Raw genomic sequence first — 25,725 nt, forward strand, 5'->3', positions numbered from 1 at the left:
CCACTCAAAATCTCCTACCTCCCAATCCCAATCTCCTGACATCCTCACTCAGAATCTCCTACCTCCCCAGTCCCAATCTCCTGACATCCTCACACAAAACCTCCTACCTCCCAGTCCCAATCTCCTGACATCCTCACTCAAAATCTCCTACCTCCCAGTCCCAATCTCCTGACATTTGCACTCAAAATCTCCTGCCTCCCCAGTCCCAATCTCCTGACATCCCCACTCAAAATCTCCGACCTCCCAGTCTCAATCTCCTGACATCCTCACTCAAAATCTCCTACCTCCCCATTCTCAATCTCCTGACATCCCCACTCAAAATCGACCTACCTCCCCGTCTAAAACTCCTGACATCCCCACTCAAAATCTCCTACCTCCCAGTCCCAATCTCCTGACATCCCCACTCAAAATCTCCTACACCAACCAGTCCCAATCTCCTGACATCCCCACTCAAAATCTCCTACACCCCCAGTCTCAATCTCCTGACATCCCCACTCAAAATCTCCTACCCCCCATTCCCAATTTCCTGACATTCCCACTCAAAATCTTCTACTTCGCAGTCACAATCTCCTACACCCCCCATCCCAATCTCCTGACATTCCCACTGAAAGTCTCCTACCACCCCCCCCAGCCCTCAGTTACCTGATTCCCTTCCTCCCATCCTCCCCAAACTCCAGAACCAAGCTCCTGCCCCAGTTCCTATCTCCCAATTCCCCATCTCTGTCCCAATCAGTCTCCTCAACAACACCCCCCCCCCCCACCCGCCTCAAACGTTGTCCCAGTGGGTAAAAGGGGATGATTCTCTTCTTTCTGATACTGTATGGTGTATGCATATCTCAGTGCCAGCTCCGGTAAGTTACAGTACACAGTGGGTGAAAGGAGATAATACACTCCTGTCTTGTACTGTACGGATTGTGTGTGTCTCAGTGTCAGCTCCTGTACAGGCACCACTGGCACCAGCTGGTCCTCATCGTCACAAGGCGAGCCTCTTTAAACAGCTTTCAAATCACATGCAGCTTCCACAGTGCGGACTGCGACATCGACCACTTCCTGGTGTGCAGCAAGGTTAGACTCAAACCAAAGAAGCTGCATCATTCCAAGCAGAAGGGCCGCCCACGCATCAACACTGGCAGAATTTCTCATCCACAGCTGTTACATAAGTTTCTAAATTCACTTGTAACAGCCCTTCAAAACACTCCCACAGGGGATGCAGGGACCAAGTGGGCCCACATCAGAGACACCATCTATGACTCAGCAATGACCACCGATGGCAATCGTGTGAAGCAGAATGCAGACTGGTTTCAATCTCACATTGAAGAGCTGGAACCTGTCATAGCCGCTAAATGCATCGCACTGCTGAACTACAAGAAAGCCCCCAGCGGGTTAACATCCGTAGCACTTAAAGCAGCCAAAAGCGCTGCACCAAGAACAGCCAGGCGCTGCGCAAATGACTACTGGCAACACCTATGCAGTCATATTCAGCTGGCCTCTGACACCGGAAACATCAGAGGAATGTATGATGGCATTAAGAGAGCTTTTGGGCCAACCATCAAGAAGATAGCCCCCCTCAAATCTAAATCAGGGGAAACAATCACTGACCAACGCAAGAAAATGGACCGCCGGGCTGAGCACTACCTAGAACTGTACTCCAGGGAAAATGTTGTCACTGAGACCGCCCTCAATGCAGTCCAGTCTCTGCCAGTCATGGATGAGCTGGACGTACAACCAACAAAATCGAGACTCAGTGATGCCATTGATTCTTTAGCCAGTGTAAAAGCCCCTGGGAAGGACGGCATTACCCCTGAAATAATCAAGAGTGCCAAGCCTGCTATACTTTCAGCACTGTACGAATTGCTTCGCCTGTGCTGGGATGAGGGAGCAGTACCTCAGGACATGCGCGATGCCAATATCATCACCCTCTATAAGAACAAGGGTGACTGCGGTGACTGCAACAACTACCGTGAATCTCCCTGCTCAGCATAGTGGGGAAAGTCTTCACTCGAGTCGCTTTAAACAGGCTCCAGAATCTGGCTGAGCGTGTCAATCCTGAGGCAAGGTGTGGCCTTCGAGCAGAGAGGTCCACCATTGACATGCTGTTCTCCCTTCGTCAGCTACAGGAGAAATTCCGTGAACAACAGATGCCCCTCTACGTTGCTTTCATTGATCTCACCAAAGCCTTTGACCTCGTCAGCAGACGTGTTCTCTTCAGACTACTAGAAAAGATCGGATGTTCACCAAAGCTACTAAGTATCATCACCTCATTCCATGACAATATGAAAGGCACAATTCAGCATAGCGGTGCCTCATCAGACCCCTTTCCTATCCTGAGTGGCGTGAAACAGGGCTGTGTTCTCGCACCTACACTGTTTGGGATCTTCTTCTCCCTGCTGCTCTCACATGCTTTCAAGTCTTCAGAAGAAGGAATTTTCCTCCACACAAGATCAGGGGGCAGGTTGTTCAACCTTGCCCGTCTGAGATCGAAGACCAAAGTACGGAAAGTCCTCATCAGGGAACTCCCCTTTGCTGACGATGCTGCATTAACATCTCACACTGAAGAGTGTCTGCAGACTGTCATCGACAGGACTGCGGCTGCCTGCAATAAATTTGGCCTAACCATCAGCCTCAAGAAAACGAACGTCATGGGACTGGAGGTCGGAAATGCTCCATCCATCAATATTGGCGACCACGCTCTGGAAATGGTTTTGGAGTTCACCTACCTAGGCTCAGCTATCACCAGTAATCTGTCTATCGATGCAGGAATCAACAAGTGCATGGGAAAGGCTTCCACTGCTATGTCCAGACTGGCCAAGAGTGTGTGGGAAAATGGCGCGCTGACACGGAACACAAAAGTCCGAGTGTATCAAGCCTGTGTCCTCAGTACCTTGCTCTACGGCAGTGAGGCCTGGACAACGTATGTCAGCCAAGAGCAACGTCTCAATTCATTCCATCTTCGCTGCCTCCAGAGAATCCTTGGCATCAGGTGGCAGGACCGTATCTCCAACACAGAAGTCCTCGAGGCGGCCAACATCCCCAGCATATACACCCTACTGAGCCAGCGACGCTTGAGATGGCTTGGCCAAGGACACATTGTACAGCGAGCTTGTCACTGGTATCAGACCCACCAGCCATCCATGTCTCTTCTTTAAGGACATCTGCAAACGCGACATGAAGTCCTGTGACATTGATCACAGGTCGTGGGAGTTAGTTGCCAGTGATCACCAGAGTTGGCGGACAGCCATAAAGGCGAGGCTAAAGTGTGGCGAGTCAAAGAGACTTAGTAGTTGTCAGGGAAAAAGACAGAAGTGCAAGGGGAGAGCCAACTATGTAACAGCCCCGACAACCAATTTTATCTGTAGCACCTGTGGATGAGTCTGTCACTCTAGAATTGGCCTTTTTAGCCACTCCAGGTGCTGCTTCACAAACCACTGACCACCTCCAGGTGCTTACCCACTGTCTCCCGAGACAAGGAGGCCAAAGAAGAAGTGTCAGCTCCTGTACAGGTACAGTACACAGTGGATAAAAGGAGATGATACACTGCTGTCTGGTACTGTAGTGGGGTATGTATGTCTCAGTGTCAGCTCTTGTACAGGTACAGTGGGTAAAAGGGAATGTATCATAAACACTCCTTTCCTGTTTGATTTGAATTGGTAAGAATCACAAATTGCTTTACACATTCACAGGACACGTGTAACGGGCTGTCCAATGTTTGAGTTTGTTTCAGTGTCACTGGTCCCAATATGTAACCCAAACTGCCCTAGTATCCTGTCTCCCCCTCCCCCTGTGCCCTTTGCATCTCAGTATTACTGAATACATAATGTAACCTAGACTGCCCTAGCATCCTGTCTCCCCTCCCCCCATGCCCTGTGTGTGTCAGTGTCGCTTGTTCCATTAAGTAAACCAGTGGTCCCCTCACAGCCTGTCTCCCGACTCCCCCTCCAGAGGTCCTTTTGAATCCTGTCACCCCTACTTCCTAGCACCATGTGTGTCTCACTGTGGCTGATTCCATAACGTAACCAGAGTCCTCTTGCAGTCTATCTTCCCCTCCCCCACTCCCTTGTATGTCTCAGTGTTACCGATAACATAATCCAGGAGTCTTCTTGCATCTGTCTTCCCCTCCCCCGTGCCTTTTATATCTCAGTGTTAACTGATCCTGTGACATAATCCAGGGGTTCTCACAGTCTGTCTTCCCCTCCCCCCTGCCCTATTTGTCTCAGTGTTACCGGCTCCACTATGTAACCCAGGGATCCCCTCATAGCCTGTCTCCCACTCCCCGGTGACTTGTGTGTTTCCCACACTGCACATCCCACACTGCCCAGCGACTGCAGTTAAAGAACTAAAGTTAAACTGAATCTGTTCCAACAGGTGCAGAACTGGAGCTGGTGCCGACACCTTCTTTCTACTCTACTCTGGCGGCTACCGCTTTCCATCGGAGGGTTTAAACTAATTTGGGAGGGGGGGTGGGGGCAGTGGGACGAAGCAAGGTGCATAGAGGACTGAGAGAGACAAACAGCATGTGAGTAAAGAGTAGAACAGAAATAGAAGGCATCAGAGATGGTGCTGGCAGAGTAGGGTTGAGGAAATATCTGGGCTTGGAGTTGCAGGCGTGTAAATGCCGCATGGTAAATAAGGTTGGTGAACTCTAGGTACAAATCACCACCTGGGATTATGATAGAGTGGCGTTAACAGGGACCTGACTCAAACAAGGAGAGAAATGGGAATGTAATATTCCTGGCTACAAGACATTCAGGAAAGATAGGGAAAGAGAAAAGGAGTTGGGTTGGCAGTATTGATCAAAGGAACTATCATTGCACTGGAAAGGGATGATGTAAAGACCTATTTTTCTATGTGGTTAGAACTATAGAACAGTAAAGACTTTATTATATTACCGGGTGTAATCTATAAACCACCAAATAGTGGCAAGGTGATAGAGAAGCAAATCTGCAGGCAAATTACAGAAGGATACACAAACGACAGAGTAGAGATAATGGGGGAGTTCAGGGATTCTAATATATACTGGGATAGTAACAGTGCGAAGGGCAGAGAGAGGGTGGAAAAAACAAAAGGCAAGGTCTGTAATCAGGTGGAGGGCAGTAGAAATTCAATGATAAAAGGGATGATGGTGGAAGGCAAAAGAGGATGGTAATGCAGCAAATACAGAAACAGTGGCTCTGGAGAAGATGTAAATGGGTAAAACAGAATCGTCACCGACAGCTGCTGTCTAAAAAAGGGAACAGAGTGACTCCTGACACCAGAGCAGATGTGTATTCTGCACATGCTCACATCCATGCATGTATCGGGCTGCTGAATTGCACTCGTTCACTCACGCTCAGTTTCCAATACTTCGATGACGTGTTTAGCGAACGCCCTCAGGCGCCTGACAGTGTCTGGATTTCTTGCACGTGCGCTGTTCCAATCCATACATGGTGACATCATCACGCGCCTTCGCTGACGTGGTGGCGCCCTCGGAACTTCCTCAGTCGTACAAGTTGGGGCCCCAAGAAGAGATTATCTTTAAACCAGAGAGGTGGCTGTGCATTGTTTCAGACCTGAGCACCTGGCCATTTATGTATTAATTATTGTACTTATTTAGTAATCATTGCATTTCACACCATCGGAAGGAGGTTAAATCTCCCTTTCGTCTCTGTGCTCCTTTGCCATGGATCTCAATCCTTGTTAATCTGTTACCATCTTTGCACTTTCTCCTCCAATCTCCTCTCTTCCACTCTTCCTCTGCCTCTAACAATGGGTGTATTTTAGTTGAATGACAAGTTCAACTTTAATGTTACCTATGCTTTCGCCCGACCAAGCTTAAATCTGGTCTGCACCATTGCCCATCCTCTGACCACTGTAAACCATGGCGCGGAGTCAACTCCCCCTTTGCCCCTTTATTCCCTTTACCCACTTTATCCTGGCCGTCACGTGGGACTAAGTCCTCTTAATTCAGGCTCAGGCTGGGTGTTTGGGATATCGGGGTTACAGGAGAGCCACCCTCCACCTAATCCACCGGCTAGAGTTAATGGCTTAGTACAAAGAGGAGGAAACTCAGTCCTTTCTTTAACTATCGGTTAACCTGGTCAGTAGCCAGCTGTAGTGAAACACACTCCTCTCTGTGTGGTAATTCATCATGATTTAAAGCTTGCACACAGCTGTAGAAAAGTTTACACAAACATCAAGCAAATCAATAAATGCTTACAAGCTGTTAAACTCGAGGAACTCCACGTCAAGGCACAGGAGTAATCAGCTCCCTGGTAACCCTTGAGGTTTCTTCTCCTTTAATTCTTATTCCTCCCGTCTTTAACTTTTCCATTGTACTGGTGCCTGCGTCCAGTATCTGGACCATTTAGAAATCCGGCACTCATTGAGTTCGCTATTCTTTGTGTCAGCACAGAGTGTCCCACTTGTTCCACTAAGGCTGCAGGAGATGACTGTTTCCCTGGAAATAGTTTTGAGGCAGCAGACATCTGATCCAACAGGGAGTCTTTTTCCAAGAACTGAACCCCAGTTAGAACCAGGAGCCTGTCCATATGCGACACCCTAGCACAATCTAGCATTATAAATGCTAGCGTTGAACCAGGGATCTCCACATTGAATTTCCTCCATCTTTTATATTGTCTGTTGAAGTCCACGATATATTTCTCCATTGAATAGCCATCTGTTTTCAAAAATCTATCAAGGTCTGACCATTTCACATAGGTATTTAATGGTCCATCTTTCTTGCACATCTCATTCAAAAATTCTAACAGAAGATCCAAACCTTCATCAGTATCCAACTAATGAGTATCCAGTTCACAAATTGCTTAAACTTTTGATTTTACTTTTGGTAGGAAGTGACAATGCCAAGGCCATACCTTGTTTCCTTTTTGGTAGAGACATATTATGTGTCCACATATCCACTTCATTCTTCCACTGGTCTTATAGTTCAAACTCAGAGAACATCGGAGCGTAATCGTACCTTGACAATTTTAGAGTCATAGAGAGATACAGCACTGAAACAGGCCCTTCAGCTCACTGAGTCTGTGCTGACCATCAACCACCCATTTATACCAATCGTACATTAATCCCATATCCCCTACCTTCCCTCAATTCTCCTACCACCTACCTACACTAGGGACAATTTACAATGACCAATTTAAACATGTATCTGTCATTACCACAATAGCCACTGGGATTTTAGATTTCCATGTGATTTCTTTTTCTTGGTTTCCAACGATCACCTTTAGGCAACCATTCTCTGCTACCATGGTATACTCCAGAAAGCTTCTTGTTGAAGGATGATACTGGAGCCAATCTTTACTCAGTTTTGCATTTATTTTACGAAGTGAAAAAGTTACAAAAAGGAAGCTCCTCACTTAAACCTTCACCCAGTTTCACTAAAATGTCTGCTTACATATATTCAAGAAGCCCGCCATCTGCATATGATTAAACACAATTAACATACAGAACCCAGGGGTCAAAGGGCAAGGTGCAGTACACCACTACACTGAACCCAGCCCCGGAGTGAAATGTAACAAAACATTAATGCAAAGCAGCAAAAGATCCATCCGGCCAGTTATCTTGTTAGATGCAACAGTGAGGCTGCTCAGGTTTGCAGTCACTCGCCAGTGTAACAGAGAGCATCTCCATGCTGTCTTCCCAGCTGCGCAGCTGGTGAGAGTCTTGGATTGAATGAGGAATCAATGCTCGTCTGGGAAGGAGAAATGGGAGGAGATTAGAGATGGAATATTGCCATTTATTAACTTGTTTCCTTGTTCGTGCATTTCCTACATTACAACAGTGACTACACTTCAAAAAGTACTTCATCAGCTGTAAAGTGCTTTGAGATGTCAGGTGCTCATGAAAGGCGCTATAGAAATGCAAGTCTTTCTTTTTTGTCAAGTTACTTGTTTTTAGGTTGATGATTAAGATGTGGGACTGGGATGCGTGATCTTACTCACCTGCGCTTAGACCTTTCCTCTCTCCTAATGTTCTGTTCTCTAAACCTCTCCTGCGATTATTGCCAGCACAGCTAAGAGCCCCAGCACTGGGCCAGGACTAATAATCTCATTCGACCCTCCGGATTCTGCACACCAGGTAAAAACACATACAGCACATTAAGGGACATTAACAGTGAAGTACGAGAAGTTGAAGATAATAACCCACTTCGCCAGGAGTGTTTATGTCACTGACAATGGGGGCAACCCTCAGCTCACACACCCCAACCAGCACCCCCCTCCCCCCGCAACAGCATTCGACCCAACAATGGAGCAGCTACACTTTCAATTTTGGAATTGATAGGTTTTGGGTGACAACCAATGGGCCCCCGTTTTACACCCGACCCCACATTTCTTTTCCATTGAGTGGGTAAAACAGAGCTACGGATTCACACTTGCCAGTTTCCGTGTTACTGCCCGAGGTCAGTTTCACCACCCGAGAGCTTGAGAACGGCCCATCTTGGATTGTCCATCAGCGGCTGGTGAGATCCATTTTTAAGGAAAACCATTCCGCAGGATTTCTATAGGAAGTGGCTTTCGGTTGAATATTGTCAAGCATTGGCTAAAGATTGCCTGTATCCTATTGCAATGATATATCCAATGCAATCGAAGACCATGGACAGAATTTTTAACCAGACCAACTCGTTGGCAGTGGATGATTGCCTGGGGGTGGTGGGTCAGGAATCCGCTTGTGAAAGAAGTGGGCTTTGCCGTGGCTGTTTATCTCAGCCGTGGCATTAATATCGCGCCTCCGGGTTTCCCAACCAGTCACAGAGTACAGGCGTGGTGATGACCCGCAACCATCAATGGAAGGATTTCTATTTAAAGGGAGCACCCCCTCCCCACCCTGCTCAATTAGGGGTCTGAATGGCTGCATCTGAGCATCTGGTTCCTGAGGCTTCAGCAAGCACAAGAATGAAAGTGCAAGGTGGAAATTCTGCTCCCCGGTTCTCTGACTCTTCCCTGGAGATCCTACCGTGGGCTGCAATGGCCTGCAGAGCAGTATTGTTTCCTGTGGCTGGAAGTGGCAGACACAGTAAGCAGTAGACTTTTACATCTTTCCTGAATTGGGGTGCCCAGAATTGGGCACGATACTCCAGCTGAGGCCTAGCCAGTAATTTATAAAGTTCCAGCATGATCTCTTTGCTTTCGTATTCTTGTGCCTTTAATTATTAACCCAAATGCTCGTAAAACCACCTGATCAACTTGGCCTGCCCGTGTTTTGAAGGAATTATGTATAGGACACCAAGGTCACCAATACTTTTCAAAATCTACCCATTTACAGTTAAATGTCTTTCCACATCTGTCCTTCCAAAGTACATCACCTGACATGTCTCCACATTGAACTCCATCCACCAGATGTTTTTGAACATCTGTGAACTTTATAATGCTGCTCCCTACATCGTAGACAAAATCGTTTATAAAAACTGAAAAGAGCAATGGACTCAAAACTGACCCTCAGGAAACGTCAGCGTGTCTGAAAAACATCCACCCCCACGAACCTTCACTTCCTGTCACTGAGATATTTATGTATCCATAACGCTGCTTCCCCCTTAATTCCATGGGCTTCCATCTTCTTAATAAGCCTCCTGCATGGCAGTTTGTCGAACGCTTTCTGAAAGTCCATATATATATATATATATATATAATATCTACTGCACGACTTTCTCTGTTACCTCAAAGAATTCAGTCAAGTTAGACAGACAAGATTTATCTTTAACATTTCCGTGCTGTCTCTCCCTGAGTAAAACAAACCTTTCCAACTGAAAGGCTGAGGTCATGAACTCCCCGGTCTGCTGAGTGACTATTTGCCCCCCGACCTCACCGGCTGTACCTGAATCTGTTCATGTCTTTGTGGTTTAATTTCAGTCAGTCTCCAGCCCGGTGCTGGTCGAGTTCTATAGTTAGGCCTCTCCTCACTCTTCCATGTATTTTTCAAAACTCTCTTTCCCTCCATTTTACCTCTATCTCGTTGACTCATGACTAATAAAGGGTAAATAAGTTAAATCTGTTTCCAGTGGCAGAAGCATCAGTAACTAGAGGACACAGATTTAATATAACTGCAGGGCTATGAGGAAAGAGAGAGGACAAGCAGGCCTATATTGAATAGTGCTTTAAAAGAACTGCACAGGCATGATGCGCCAAATGTTGTCTTTTGTGCAGCATCATTGTATGATAACTTACCTGACCTCACTATCAGAGTCTTGGACAGGCTGCTGTGTTGAACCTGACAGGAGTAGTCATTTGCGCCAATGCCTTCAATGTTAATGAGGATTTCCATCCTGTATGTCGCATCATGGTTTGGTAAAACTGTCACACTAAGGTGGTCTGACACAGGTTCGTCATTCCTCAGCCAGGTGGCATTGATGGCACGTGGGTAGAAGGCAGTGATGAGGCACAAGAGGGTTCTGGGCACCCCACCAGTGAAGTTCCTTTGGAAAAGCAGCACCTGAGGAGCAACTGGGGAAGAACTGAGAATCAAATCACTATTTCTATAAACTCGATAACACATTCAGCAAAGAGAACCAGATCACACTCAGTATCTGCATCCAAATCACACTCTGCATCTGGATCCAGATCACACTCAGTATCTGCATCCAAATCACACTCTGCATCTGGATCCAGATCACACTCAGTATCCAGATCCAGATCAGACTCAGCATCCCGATCCAGATCACACTCAGTATCCGGATCTAGATCACACTCTGCATCTGGATCCAGATCACACTCAGTATCCAGATCCAGATCAGACTCAGCATCCCGATCCAGATCACACTCAGTATCCAGATCCAGATCAGACTCAGCATCCCGATCCAGATCACACTCAGTATCCAGATCCAGATCAGAATCAGCATCCGGATCCAGATCACACTCAGTATCCAGATCCAGATCAGACTCAGCATCCCGATCCAGATCACACTCAGTATCCAGATCCAGATCAGACTCAGCATCCGGATCCAGATCACACTCAGTATCCAGATCCAGATCAGACTCAGCATCCCGATCCAGATCACACTCAGTATCCAGATCCAGATCAGACTCAGCATCCGGATCCAGATCAGACTCAGTATCTGGATCCAGATCACACTCAGCATCTGGATCCAGATCACACTCTGCATCCGGATCCAGATCACACTCAGTATCCGGATCTAGATCACACTCAGCATCCCGATCCAGATCACACTCTGCATCCGGATCCAGATCACACTCAGTATCTGCATCCAATTCACACTCTGCATCTGGATCCAGATCACACTCAGTATCCAGATCCAGATCACACTCAGCATCCCGATCCAGATCACACTCAGCATCCCGATCCAGATCACACTCAGGATCCGGATCTAGATCACACTCAGCATCTGCATCCAAATCACACTCTGCATCCGGATTCAGATCACACTCAGTATCCAGATCCAGATCACATTCTGCATCCAGATCCAGATCACACTCAGCATCCCGATCCAGATCAGACTCAGTATCCGGATCCAGATCACACTCAGTATCCAGATCCAGATCACACTCAGTATCCGGATCCAGATCAGACTCAGTATCCGGATCCAGATCACACTCTGCATCCCGATCCAGAGCAGACTCAGTATCCAGATCCAGATCACACTCAGCATCCCGATCCAGATCACACTCAGTATCCAGATCCAGATCACACTCAGTATCCGGATCCAGATCACACTCTGCATCCGGATCCAGATCACACTCAGCATCCTGATCCAGATCACACTCAGTATCCGGATCCAGATCACACTCTGCATCCGGATCCAGATCAGACTCAGCATCCCGATCCAGATCAGACTCAGTATCCGGATCCAGATCAGACTCAGTATCTGGATCCAGATCAGACTCAGTATCCGGATCCAGATCACACTCTGCATCCAGATCCAGATCAGACTCAGTATCCCGATCCAGATCACACTCAGAATCCGGGTCCAGATCACACTCAGTATCCGGATCCAGATCACACTCAGCATCCCGATCCAGATCACACACATTATCCAGATCCAGATCACACTCTGCATCCGGATCCAGATCACACTCAGCATCCTGATCCAGATCACACTCAGTATCCGGATCCAGATCACACTCAGTATCCAGATCCAGATCAGACTCAGTATCCAGATCCAGATCAGACTCAGTATCCGGATACAGATCACACTCAGTATCCGGATCCAGATCAGACTCAGTATCCAGATCCAGATCACACTCAGTATCCCGATCCAGATCACACTCAGTATCCGGATCCAGATCACATTCAGTATCCGGATCCAGATCACACTCAGTATCCGGATCCAGATCAGAATCAGTATCTGGATCCAGATCACACTCAGTATCCAGATCAGACTCAGTATCCGGATCCAGATCAGACTCAGTATCCGGATCCAGATCACACTCAGCATCCCGATCCAGATCACACTCAGTATCCGGATCCAGATCACACTCTGCATCCCGATCCAGATCACACTCTGCATCCGGATCCAGATCACACTCAGCATCCCGATCCACATCACACTCAGTATCCGGATCCAGATCACACTCAGCATCCCGATACAGATCACACTCAGTATCTGGATCCAGATCACACTCAGTATCCGGATCCAGATCACACTCTGCATCCGGATACATATCACACTCAGAATCTGGATCCAGATCACACTCTGCATCCGGATACAGATCACACTCAGCATCCCGATCTAGATCACACTCAGTATCCAGATCCAGATCAGACTCAGTATCCAGATCCAGATCACACTCTGCATCCGGATCCAGATCACACTCAGTAACCGGATCCAGATCAGACTCAGTATCCAGATCCAGATCACACTCAGCATCCCGATCCAGATCACACTCAGAATCCGGATCCAGATCACACTCTGCATCCGGATACAGATCACACTCAGCATCCCGATCCAGATCACACTCAGTATCCGGATCCAGATCAGACTCAGTATCCGGATCCAGATCACACTCAGCATCCCGATCTAGATCACACTCAGTATCCAGATCCAGATCAGACTCAGTATCCAGATCCAGATCACACTCTGCATCCGGATCCAGATCACACTCAGTATCCGGATCCAGATCAGACTCAGTATCCAGATCCAGATCACACTCAGCATCCCGATCCAGATCACACTCAGTATCCAGATCCAGATCACACTCTGCATCCGGATCCAGATCACACTCAGCATCCAGATCCAGATCACACTCAGTATCTGGATCCAGATCACACTCAGTATCCAGATCCAGATCACACTCAGCATCCCGATCCAGATCACACTCAGTATCCAGATCCAGATCACACTCTGCATCCGGATCCAGATCACACTCAGCATCCCGATCCAGATCACACTCAGTATCCGGATCCAGATCACACTCAGCATCCCGATCCAGATCACACTCAGTATCCGGATCCAGATCAGACTCAGTATCCGGATCCAGATCACACTCAGCATCCCGATCCAGATCACACTCAGTATCCAGATCCAGATCACACTCTGCATCCGGATCCAGATCACACTCAGCATCCCGATCCAGATCACACTCAGTATCCGGATCCAGATCACACTCAGCATCCCGATCCAGATCACACTCAGTATCCGGATCCAGATCACACTCAGTATCCGGATCCAGATCACACTCAGCATCCCGATCCAGATCACACTCAGTATCCGGATCCCGATCACACTCAGTATCTGGATCCAGATCACACTCTGCATCCGGATCCAGATCACACTCTGCATCCCGATCCAGATCACACTCAGTATCCGGATCCAGATCACACTCAGTATCCGGATTCAGATCACACTCAGCATCCAGATTCAGATCACACTCAGCATCCTGATCCAGATCACACTCAGTATCCCGAACCAGATCACACTCAGTATCCGGATCCAGATCACACTCAGTATCCGGATTCAGATCACACTCAGCATCCCGATCCAGATCACACTCAGTATCCGGATCCAGATCACACTCTGCATCCCGATCCTGATCACACTCAGTATCCGGATCCATATCACACTCAGTATCCGGATCCAGATCACACTCTGCATCCCGATCCTGATCACACTCAGTATCCAGATCCAGATCAGACTCAGTATCCAGATCCAGATCACACTCAGCATCCTGATCCATATCACACTCAGTATCCAGATCCAGATCACACTCAGTATCCGGATCCAGATCACACTCTGCATCCGGATCCAGATCAGACTCAGTATTCGGATCCAGATCACACTCAGTATCCGGATCCAGATCAGACTCAGTATCCGGATCCAGATCACACTCTGCATCCGGATCCAGATCACACTCTGCATCCGGATACATATCACACTCAGCATCCCAATCCAGATCAGACTCAGTATCCAGATCCAGATCACACTCAGCATCCCGATCCAGATCACACTCAGTATCCGGATCCAGATCATACTCTGCATCCGGATACAGATCACACTCAGTATCCGGATCCAGATCAGACTCAGTATCCAGATCCAGATCACACTCAGCATCCCGATCCAGATCAGACTCAGTATCCGGATCCAGATCACACTCAGCATCCCGATTCAGATCAGGCTCAGTATCCAGATCCAGATCACACTCAGTATCCGGATCCAGATCACACTCTGCATCCGGATCCAGATCAGACTCAGTATCCGGATCCAGATCACACTCTGCATCCCGATCCAGATCAGACTCAGTATCCAGATCCAGATCACACTCAGCATCCAGATCCAGATCACACTCAGTATCTGGATCCAGATCAGACTCAGTATCCGGATACAGATCACACTCAGCATCCCGATCCAAATCACACTCAGTATCCCGATTCAGATCAGGCTCAGTATCCAGATCCAGATCACACTCAGTATCCGGATCCAGATCACACTCTGCATCCGGATCCAGATCAGACTCAGTATCCGGATCCAGATCAAACTCTGCATCCGGATCCAGATCAGACTCAGCATCCCGATCCAGATCAGACTCAGCATCCAGATCCAGATCACACTCAGTATCTGGATCCAGATCACACTCAGTATCCGGATCCAGATCACACTCAGCATCCCGATCCAGATCACACTCAGCATCCAGATCCAAATCACACTCAGTATCCGGATCCAGATCACACTCAGTATCTGGATCCAGATCACACTCAGTATCCGGATCCAGATCACACTCTGCATCCGGATCCAGATCACACTCAGCATCCCGATCCAGATCACACTCAGCATCCGGATCCAGATCACACTCATTATCCGGATCCAGATCACACTCAGTATCTGGATCCAGATCACACTCTGCATCCTGATCCAGATCAGACTCAGTATCCAGATCCAGATCAGACTCAGTATCCGGATCCAGATCACACTCTGCATCCCGATCCAGATCACACTCAGCATCCAGATCCAGATCAGACTCAGTATCCGGATCCAGATCACACTCTGCATCCTGATCCAGATCAGACTCAGTATCCAGATCCAGATCAGACTCAGTATCCGGATCCAGATCACACTCTGCATCCTGATCCAGATCAGACTCAGTATCCAGATCCAGATCAGACTCAGTATCCGGATCCAGATCATACTCTGCATCCTGATACAGATCACACTCAGCATCTGGATCCAGATCACACTCAGCACCTGGATCCAGATCACACTCTACACCCTGGTCCAGATCACACTCAGCATCCGGATCCAGATCACACTCAATATCCGGATCCAGATCACACTCTGCATCCTGATCCAGATCAGACTCAGTATCCAGATCCAGATCAGACTCAGTATCCGGATCCGGATCACACTCTGCATCCGGATACAGATCACACTCAGCACCTGGATCCAGATCACACTCTGCACCCTGGTCCAGATCACACTCAGCATCTGGATCCAGATCACACTCAGCACCTGGATCCAGATCACACTCTGCACCCTGGTCCAGATCACACTCAGCATCCGGATCCAGATCACACTCAGCATCTGGATCCAGATCACACTCAGCACCTGGATCCAGATCACACTCTACACCCTGGTCCAGATCACACTCAGCATCCGGATCCAGATCACACTCAATATCCGGATACAGATCACACTCTGCATCCGCATCCGGATCACACTAAGTATCCGGATACAGATCACACTCAGTATCCGGATCCAGATCACACTCTGCACCTTGATCCATATCACACTCAGCATCCCGATCCAGATCACACTCTGCATCTGGATCCAGATCACACTCAGTATCCCGATCCAGATCACACTCTGCATCCGGATCCAGATCACACTCTGTATCCGGATCCAGATCACATTCTGCATCCAGATCCAGATCACACTCAGCATCCCGATCCAGATCACACTCAGTATCCAGATCCAGATCACACTCAGCATCCCGATCCAGATCACACTCAGCATCCGGATCCAGATCACACTCAGTATCCGGATCCAGGTCACACTCTGCATCCGGATCCATATCACACTCAGCATCCCGATCCAGATCAGACTCAGTATCCGGATCCAGGTCACACTCTGCATCCGGATCCAGATCACACTCTGCATCCGGATCCAGATCACACTCAGCATCCCGATCCAGATCAGACTCAGTATCCAGATCCAGATCACACTCAGCATCCCGATTCAGATCAGGCTCAGTATCCAGATCCAGATCACACTCAGTATCTGGATCCAGATCACACTCTGCATCCGGATCCAGATCAGACTCAGTATCCGGATCCAGATCACACTCAGCATCCCGATCCAGATCAGGCTCAGTATCCAGATCCAGATCACACTCAGTATCCGGATCCAGATCATACTCTGCATCCAGATCCAGATCAGACTCAGTATCCAGATCCAGATCAGACTCAGCATCCGGATCCAGATCACACTCTGCATCTGGATCCAGATCACACTCAGTATCCGGATCCAGATCACACTCAGTAACCGGGTCCAGATCACACTCAGCATCTGGATCCAGATCACACTCAGTGTCCGGATCCAGATCACACTCAGTATCCGGATCCAGATCAGACTCAGTATCCAGATCCAGATCAGACTCAGTATCCGGATCCAGATCACACTCTGCATCCTGATCCAGATCAGACTCAGTATCCAGATCCAGATCACTCTCTGCATCCCGATCCAGATCAGGCTCAGTATCCAGATCCAGATCACACTCAGTATCCGGATCCAGATAACACTCTGCATCCGGATCCAGATCAGACTCAGTATCTGGATCCAGATCACACTCAGCATCTGGATCCAGATCACACTCTGCATCCGGATCCAGATCACACTCAGTATCCGGATCCAGATCACACTCTGCATCCGGATCCAGATCACACTCTGCATCCGGATTCAGATCACACTCAGTATCCAGATCCAGATCACACAGTATCCGGATCCAGATCACACTCAGCATCTGGATCCAGATCACACTCAGCACCTGGATCCAGATCACACTCTGCACCCTGGTCCAGATCACACTCAGCATCCGGATCCAGATCACACTCAATATCCGGATCCAGATCACACTCTGCATCCGGATCCGGATCACACTCAGTATCCGGATCCAGAACACACTCTGCATCCGGATACAGATCACACTCAGCATCTGGATCCAGATCACACTCAGCACCTGGATCCAGATCACACTCTACACCCTGGTCCAGATCACACTCAGCATCCGGATCCAGATCACACTCAATATCCGGATACAGATCACACTCTGCATCCGCATCCGGATCACACTAAGTATCCGGATACAGATCACACTCAGTATCCGGATCCAGATCACACTCTGCACCTTGATCCATATCACACTCAGCATCCCGATCCAGATCACACTCAGTATCCCGATCCAGATCACACTCTGCATCCGGATCCAGATCACACTCTGTATCCGGATCCAGATCACATTCTGCATCCAGATCCAGATCACACTCAGCATCCCGATCCAGATCACACTCAGTATCCAGATCCAGATCACACTCAGCATCCCGATCCAGATCACACTCAGCATCCGGATCCAGATCACACTCAGTATCCGGATCCAGGTCACACTCTGCATCCGGATCCAGATCACACTCAGCATCCCGATCCAGATCAGGCTCAGTATCCAGATCCAGATCACACTCAGTATCCGGATCCAGATCACACTCTGCATCCGGATCCAGATCAGACTCAGTATCCAGATCACACTCAGCATCCCGATTCAGATCAGGCTCAGTATCCAGATCCAGATCACACTCAGTATCCGGATCCAGATCACACTCTGCATCCGGATCCAGATCAGACTCAGTATCCGGATCCAGATCACACTCTGCATCCCGATCCAGATCAGACTCAGTATCCAGATCCAGATCACACTCAGCATCCCGATCCAGATCAGGCTCAGTATCCAGATCCAGATCACACTCAGTATCCGGATCCAGATCACACTCAGCATCTGGATCCAGATCACACTCTGCATCCAGATCCAGATCAGACTCAGTATCCGGATCCAGATCAGACTCAGTATCCGGATCCAGATCACACTCTGCATCTGGATCCAGATCACACTCAGTATCCGGATCCAGATCACACTCAGTAACCGGATCCAGATCACACTCAGCATCTGGATCCAGATCACACTCAGTGTCCGGATTCAGATCACACTCAGTATCCGGATCCAGATCGCACTCTGCATCCAGATCCAGATCAGACTCAGTATCCGGATCAAGATCACACTCTGCATCCCGATCCAGATCAGACTCAGTATCCAGATCCAGATCACACTCAGCATCCCGATCCAGATCAGGCTCAGTATCCAGATCCAGATCAGACTCAGTATCCAGATCCAGATCACACTCTGCATCCGGATCCAGATCACACTCAGTATCCGGATCCAGATCAGACTCAGTATCCAGATCCAGATCAGACTCAGTATCCAGATCCAGATCACTCTCTGCATCCCGATCCAGATCAGGCTCAGTATCCAGATCCAGATCACACTCAGCATCCCGATCCAGATCAGGCTCAGTATCCAGATCCAGATCAGACTCAGTATCCAGATCCAGATCACACTCTGCATCCGGATCCAGATCACACTCAGTATCCGGATCCAGATCAGACTCAGTATCCCGATCCAGATCACACTCAGTATCCAGATCCAGATCACACTCAGCATCCCGATCCAGATCAGACTCAGTATCCAGATCCAGATCACTCTCTGCATCCCGATCCAGATCAGGCTCAGTATCCAGATCCAGATCACACTCAGTATCCGGATCCAGATAACACTCTGCATCCGGATCCAGATCAGACTCAGTATCTGGATCCAGATCACACTCAGCATCTGGATCCAGATCACACTCTGCATCCGGATCCAGATCACACTCAGTATCCGGATCCAGATCACACTCTGCATCCGGATCCAGATCAGACTCAGTATCTGGATCCAGATCACACTCAGCATCTGGATCCAGATCACACTCTGCATCCGGATCCAGATCACACTCAGTATCCGGATCCAGATCACACTCTGCATCCGGATCCAGATCACACTCTGCATCCGGATTCAGATCACACTCAGTATCCGGATCCAGATCACACTCAGCATCTGGATCCAGATCACACTCAGCACCTGGATCCAGATCACACTCTGCACCCTGGTCCAGATCACACTCAGCATCCGGATCCAGATCACACTCAATATCCGGATCCAGATCACACTCTGCATCCGGATCCGGATCACACTCAGTATCCGGATCCAGAACACACTCTGCATCCGGATACAGATCACACTCAGCATCTGGATCCAGATCACACTCTGCATCCGGATCCAGATCACACTCTGCATCCGGATCCAGATCACACTCTGCATCCGGATTCAGATCACACTCAGTATCCGGATCCAGATCACACTCAGCATCTGGATCCAGATCACACTCAGCACCTGGATCCAGATCACACTCTGCACCCTGGTCCAGATCACACTCAGCATCCGGATCCAGATCACACTCAATATCCGGATACAGATCACACTCTGCATCCGCATCCGGATCACACTAAGTATCCGGATACAGATCACACTCAGTATCCGGATCCAGATCACACTCTGCACCTTGATCCATATCACACTCAGCATCCCGATCCAGATCACACTCAGTATCCTGATCCAGATCACACTCTGCATCCGGATCCAGATCACACTCTGTATCCGGATCCAGATCACATTCTGCATCCAGATCCAGATCACACTCAGCATCCCGATCCAGATCACACTCAGTATCCAGATCCAGATCACACTCAGCATCCCGATCCAGATCACACTCAGCATCCGGATCCAGATCACACTCAGTATCCGGATCCAGGTCACACTCTGCATCCGGATCCAGATCACACTCAGCATCCCGATCCAGATCAGACTCAGTATCCAGATCACACTCAGCATCCCGATTCAGATCAGGCTCAGTATCCAGATCCAGATCACACTCAGTATCCGGATCCAGATCACACTCTGCATCCGGATCCAGATCAGACTCAGTATCCGGATCCAGATCACACTCTGCATCCCGATCCAGATCAGACTCAGTATCCAGATCCAGATCACACTCAGCATCCCGATCCAGATCAGGCTCAGTATCCAGATCCAGATCACACTCAGTATCCGGATCCAGATCACACTCAGCATCTGGATCCAGATCACACTCTGCATCCAGATCCAGATCAGACTCAGTATCCGGATCCAGATCAGACTCAGTATCCGGATCCAGATCACACTCTGCATCTGGATCCAGATCACACTCAGTATCCGGATCCAGATCACACTCAGTAACCGGATCCAGATCACACTCAGCATCTGGATCCAGATCACACTCAGTGTCCGGATTCAGATCACACTCAGTATCCGGATCCAGATCGCACTCTGCATCCAGATCCAGATCAGACTCAGTATCCGGATCAAGATCACACTCTGCATCCCGATCCAGATCAGACTCAGTATCCAGATCCAGATCACACTCAGCATCCCGATCCAGATCAGGCTCAGTATCCAGATCCAGATCAGACTCAGTATCCAGATCCAGATCACACTCTGCATCCGGATCCAGATCACACTCAGTATCCGGATCCAGATCAGACTCAGTATCCGGATCCAGATCACACTCTGCATCCGGATCCAGATCACACTCAGTATCCGGATCCAGATCACACTCAGTATCCGGATCCAGATCACACTCAGTATCCAGATCCAGATCACACTCAGCATCCCGATCCAGATCACACTCAGCATCCGGATCCAGATCACACTCAGTATCCGGATCCAGGTCACACTCTGCATCCGGATCCAGATCACACTCAGCATCCCGATCCAGATCAGACTCAGTATCCAGATCACACTCAGCATCCCGATTCAGATCAGGCTCAGTATCCAGATCCAGATCACACTCAGTATCCGGATCCAGATCACACTCTGCATCCGGATCCAGATCAGACTCAGTATCCGGATCCAGATCACACTCTGCATCCCGATCCAGATCAGACTCAGTATCCAGATCCAGATCACACTCAGCATCCCGATCCAGATCAGGCTCAGTATCCAGATCCAGATCACACTCAGTATCCGGATCCAGATCACACTCAGCATCTGGATCCAGATCACACTCTGCATCCAGATCCAGATCAGACTCAGTATCCGGATCCAGATCAGACTCAGTATCCGGATCCAGATCACACTCTGCATCTGGATCCAGATCACACTCAGTATCCGGATCCAGATCACACTCAGTAACCGGATCCAGATCACACTCAGCATCTGGATCCAGATCACACTCAGTGTCCGGATTCAGATCACACTCAGTATCCGGATCCAGATCGCACTCTGCATCCAGATCCAGATCAGACTCAGTATCCGGATCAAGATCACACTCTGCATCCCGATCCAGATCAGACTCAGTATCCAGATCCAGATCACACTCAGCATCCCGATCCAGATCAGGCTCAGTATCCAGATCCAGATCAGACTCAGTATCCAGATCCAGATCACACTCTGCATCCGGATCCAGATCACACTCAGTATCCGGATCCAGATCAGACTCAGTATCCGGATCCAGATCACACTCTGCATCCGGATCCAGATCACACTCAGTATCCGGATCCAGATCACACTCAGTATCCGGATCCAGATCACACTCAGCATCTGGATCCAGATCACACTCAGCACCTGGATCCAGATCACACTCTGCACCCTGGTCCAGATCACACTCAGCATCCGGATCCAGATCACACTCAATATCCGGATCCAGATCACACTCTGCATCCGGATCCAGATCACACTAAGTATCCGGATCCAGATCACACTCAGTATCCGGATCCAGATCACACTCAGCATCTGGATCCAGATCACACTCTGCACCCTGTCCAGATCACACTCAGCATCCGGATCCAGATCACACTCAATATCCGGATCCAGATCACACTCTGCATCCGGATCCGGATCACACTAAGTATCCGGATACAGATCACACTCAGCATCTGGATCCAGATCACACTCAGCACCTGGATCCAGATCACACTCTACACCCTGGTCCATATCACACTCTGCATCCGGTTCCAGATCACACTCTGCACCCGGATCACAGTTACACTCCGAACCTGGATCCAGATCACATTCTGCACCCGGATCTCAGTCACACTCTGAACCTGGATTCAGATCACACTCTGCACCCGGATCACAGTCACACACTGATCTAGGATCCAGATCACACTCTGCACCCGGATCTCAGTCACACTTTGCACCTGGATCTAGATCACACTCTGCACTTGGACCCTAGTCACACTCTGCACCAGGATCCTGATCACACTCTGCACCAGGATACCAGTCACACCCTGCACCAGGATACCAGTCACACTCTTCACCCGGATCCCAGTCACACCCTGCACTAGGATCCCAGTCACACTCTGCACCCGGATCCCAGTCACACCCTGCACCAGGATCCCAGTCACACTCTGCACCAGGATCCTGATCACACTCTGCACCAGGATCCCAGTCACACTCTGCACCAGGATCTTGATCACACTCTGCACCCGGATCCCAGTCACACCCTGCACCAGGATCCCAGTCACACTCTGCACCAGGTCCTGATCACACTCTGCACCCGGATCCCAGTCACACCCTGCACCCGGATCACAGTCACACTCTGCACCCGGATCCCAGTCACACTCTGCACCAGGATCCCAGTCACACTCTGCACCAGGATCCTGATCACACTCTGCACCTGGATTCTAATCACACTCTGCACCTGGATCCAGATCACAATCTGCACCTGGATGCTGATCACACTCGGCACCCAAATCCCAGTCACACTCTGCACCCGGATCCAGATCACACTCTGCACCTGGATCCAGATCACACTCTGCACCTGGATCCCAGTCATGCTCTGCACCCGGATCCCAGTCACACTCTGCACCTGGATCCCAGTCACACTCTGCAACAAGATCCCAGTCACACTCTGCATCCGGATCCAGATCACACTCTGCACCTGGATCCAGATCACACTCTGCACCTGGATCCCAGTCATGCTCTGCACCTGGATCTCAGTCACACTCTGCATCCGGATCCCAGTCACTGTCTGCACCCGGTTCCAGATCACACTCTGCACCCGTATCCCGATCACACTCTGCACACGGATCCCAGTCACTGTCTGCACCCGGTTCCAGATCACACTCTGCACCCGTATCCTGATCACACTCTGCACATGGATCCCAGTCACACTCTGCACCCGGATCCAGATCACACTCTGCACCTGGATCCCAGTCATGCTCTGCACCTGGATCTCAGTCACACTCTGCATCCGGATCCCAGTCACTGTCTGCACCCGGTTCCAGATCACACTCTGCACCCGTATCCTGATCACACTCTGCACATGGATCCCAGTCACACTCTGCACCCGGATCCAGATCACACACTGCACCTGGATCCAGATCACACACTGCACCTGGATCCAGATCACACTCTGCACCTGGATGAGGATCACACTCTGCACCTGGATCCCAGTCACTCTCTGCACCCGGATCCCGATCACACTCTGCACCCGGATCCAGATCACACACTGCACCTGGATTCAGATCACACTCTGCACCTGGATGAGGATCACACTCTGCACCTGGATCCCAGTCACTGTCTGCACCTGGATCCCGATCACACTCTGCACCTGGATGAGGATCACACTCTGCACCTGGATCCCAATCACACTCTGCACCCGGATCCCAGTCACTGTCTGCACCCGGTTCCAGATCACACTCTGCACCCGTATCCCGATCACACTCTGCACACGGATCCCAGTCACACTCTGCACCTGGATCCCGATCACACTCTGCACCCGGATCCAGATCACACACTGCACCTGGATCCAGATCACACTCTGCACCTGGATGAGGATCACACTCTGCACCTGGATCCCAGTCACTCTCTGCACCCGGATCCCGATCACACTCTGCACCCGGATCCAGATCACACACTGCACCTGGATTCAGATCACACTCTGCACCTGGATCCCGATCACACTCTGTACCCGGATCCCGATCACACTCTGCACCCGGATCCCGATCACACTCTGCACCCGGATCCCAATCACACTCTGCACCCGGATCCCAATCACACTCTGCACCCGGATCCCAGTCACACATTGCACCTGGATTCCAGTCACACTCAGCACCCGGATCCCAGTCACACTCTGCACCCGGATCCCGATCACACTCTGCACCTAGATCCCAGTCACACTCTGCACCTAGATCCCAGTCACACTCTGCACCTGGATCCTGATCACACTCTTCCCCATGGGTCCAGATCACACTTTGCACCTGGATACCAGTCACACTCTGCACCTGAATCCCCATCACCCTCTACACCTGGATCCTGATCACACTTTGCACCCGGATCCCAATCACAGTCTGCACCTGGATCCAGATCACACTCTGCACCTGGATCCCAGTCACCGTCTACACCCAGATTCTGATCATACTTTACACCTGGATCCCAATCACAGTCTGCACCTGAATCCAGATCACACTCTGCACCTGGATCCCAATCACACTCTACACCCAGATCTAGATCACACCCTGCGCCCGGATCCAGATCACACTCTGCACCTGGATCCCAGTCACCCACTACACCCGGATCCAGATCACATTCTGCACCCGGATCCCGATCACACTTTGCACCTGGATCCCAATCACACTCTACACCCGGATCCCGATCACACTCAGCACCTGGATGCAGATCACATTCCGTATGTAAATGATGGTTTTCCACTTGCCTTTTCTTTCCAGAGCTGCTTTACCAGCTGCAAGGGTTTTCTGCAGATTTTGAATACAGCCTTCGCGCAGTGACTTGATAAAAGTGATATCGGTGGTTAGCATTTGTTGAAATTCATTCTGCAGCATGCTAAAAATGCCTTCTGCCTTGCAATGCATGGTGGCCGTGTCACATTCAATCTCTCCAAGCATGCCAGTGTATATCTTTACAAAGCCGATGGTGCTGTTGTTGTTGTATTGTGTGCAGCTCCAGAGTCCCTGAAGGTATGTCACAGCTGGAAATGATCAACAGGTCGAGCAGGCATTATTGTCAGAACTCTCCAATCCCCTCGCCATTGAATAGCGTCTCTGATACCCGAGTGAGTAAATGTACCGTCCGCAGAGGTACAGAGAAGGAAGACCCGACAAGAGACTGTGGTGAGTGACTCTACTCTTGCTCTAGTTTCTCTCTTGTCTCC

At 49.5% G+C, this 25,725-nt stretch overlaps 1 protein-coding gene across 2 annotated transcripts in view; it reads right to left on the reverse strand.

Moving 5' to 3' along the window:
- Nucleotides 1-7,289: 7,289 nt before the first annotated feature.
- Nucleotides 7,290-25,725, reverse strand: part of LOC137346033 (major histocompatibility complex class I-related gene protein-like) — a 30,165-nt gene continuing 11,729 nt past the window's right edge. For both annotated transcript variants that reach the window (XM_068009332.1, XM_068009331.1), the window contains exons 3-6: nucleotides 25,270-25,542; nucleotides 10,155-10,430; nucleotides 7,935-8,059; nucleotides 7,290-7,684 (exon numbers count right to left, since the gene is read on the reverse strand). In XM_068009332.1, coding sequence (XP_067865433.1) covers nucleotides 7,974-8,059; nucleotides 10,155-10,430; nucleotides 25,270-25,542 — 635 coding nt within the window. In that variant the 3' untranslated portion in view covers nucleotides 7,290-7,684; nucleotides 7,935-7,973. The remainder of the gene's footprint in view (nucleotides 7,685-7,934; nucleotides 8,060-10,154; nucleotides 10,431-25,269; nucleotides 25,543-25,725) is intronic.

Source organism: Heterodontus francisci, chromosome 29, assembly GCF_036365525.1.
Source record: "Heterodontus francisci isolate sHetFra1 chromosome 29, sHetFra1.hap1, whole genome shotgun sequence".
Taxonomy (NCBI): Eukaryota; Metazoa; Chordata; class Chondrichthyes; order Heterodontiformes; family Heterodontidae; genus Heterodontus; species Heterodontus francisci.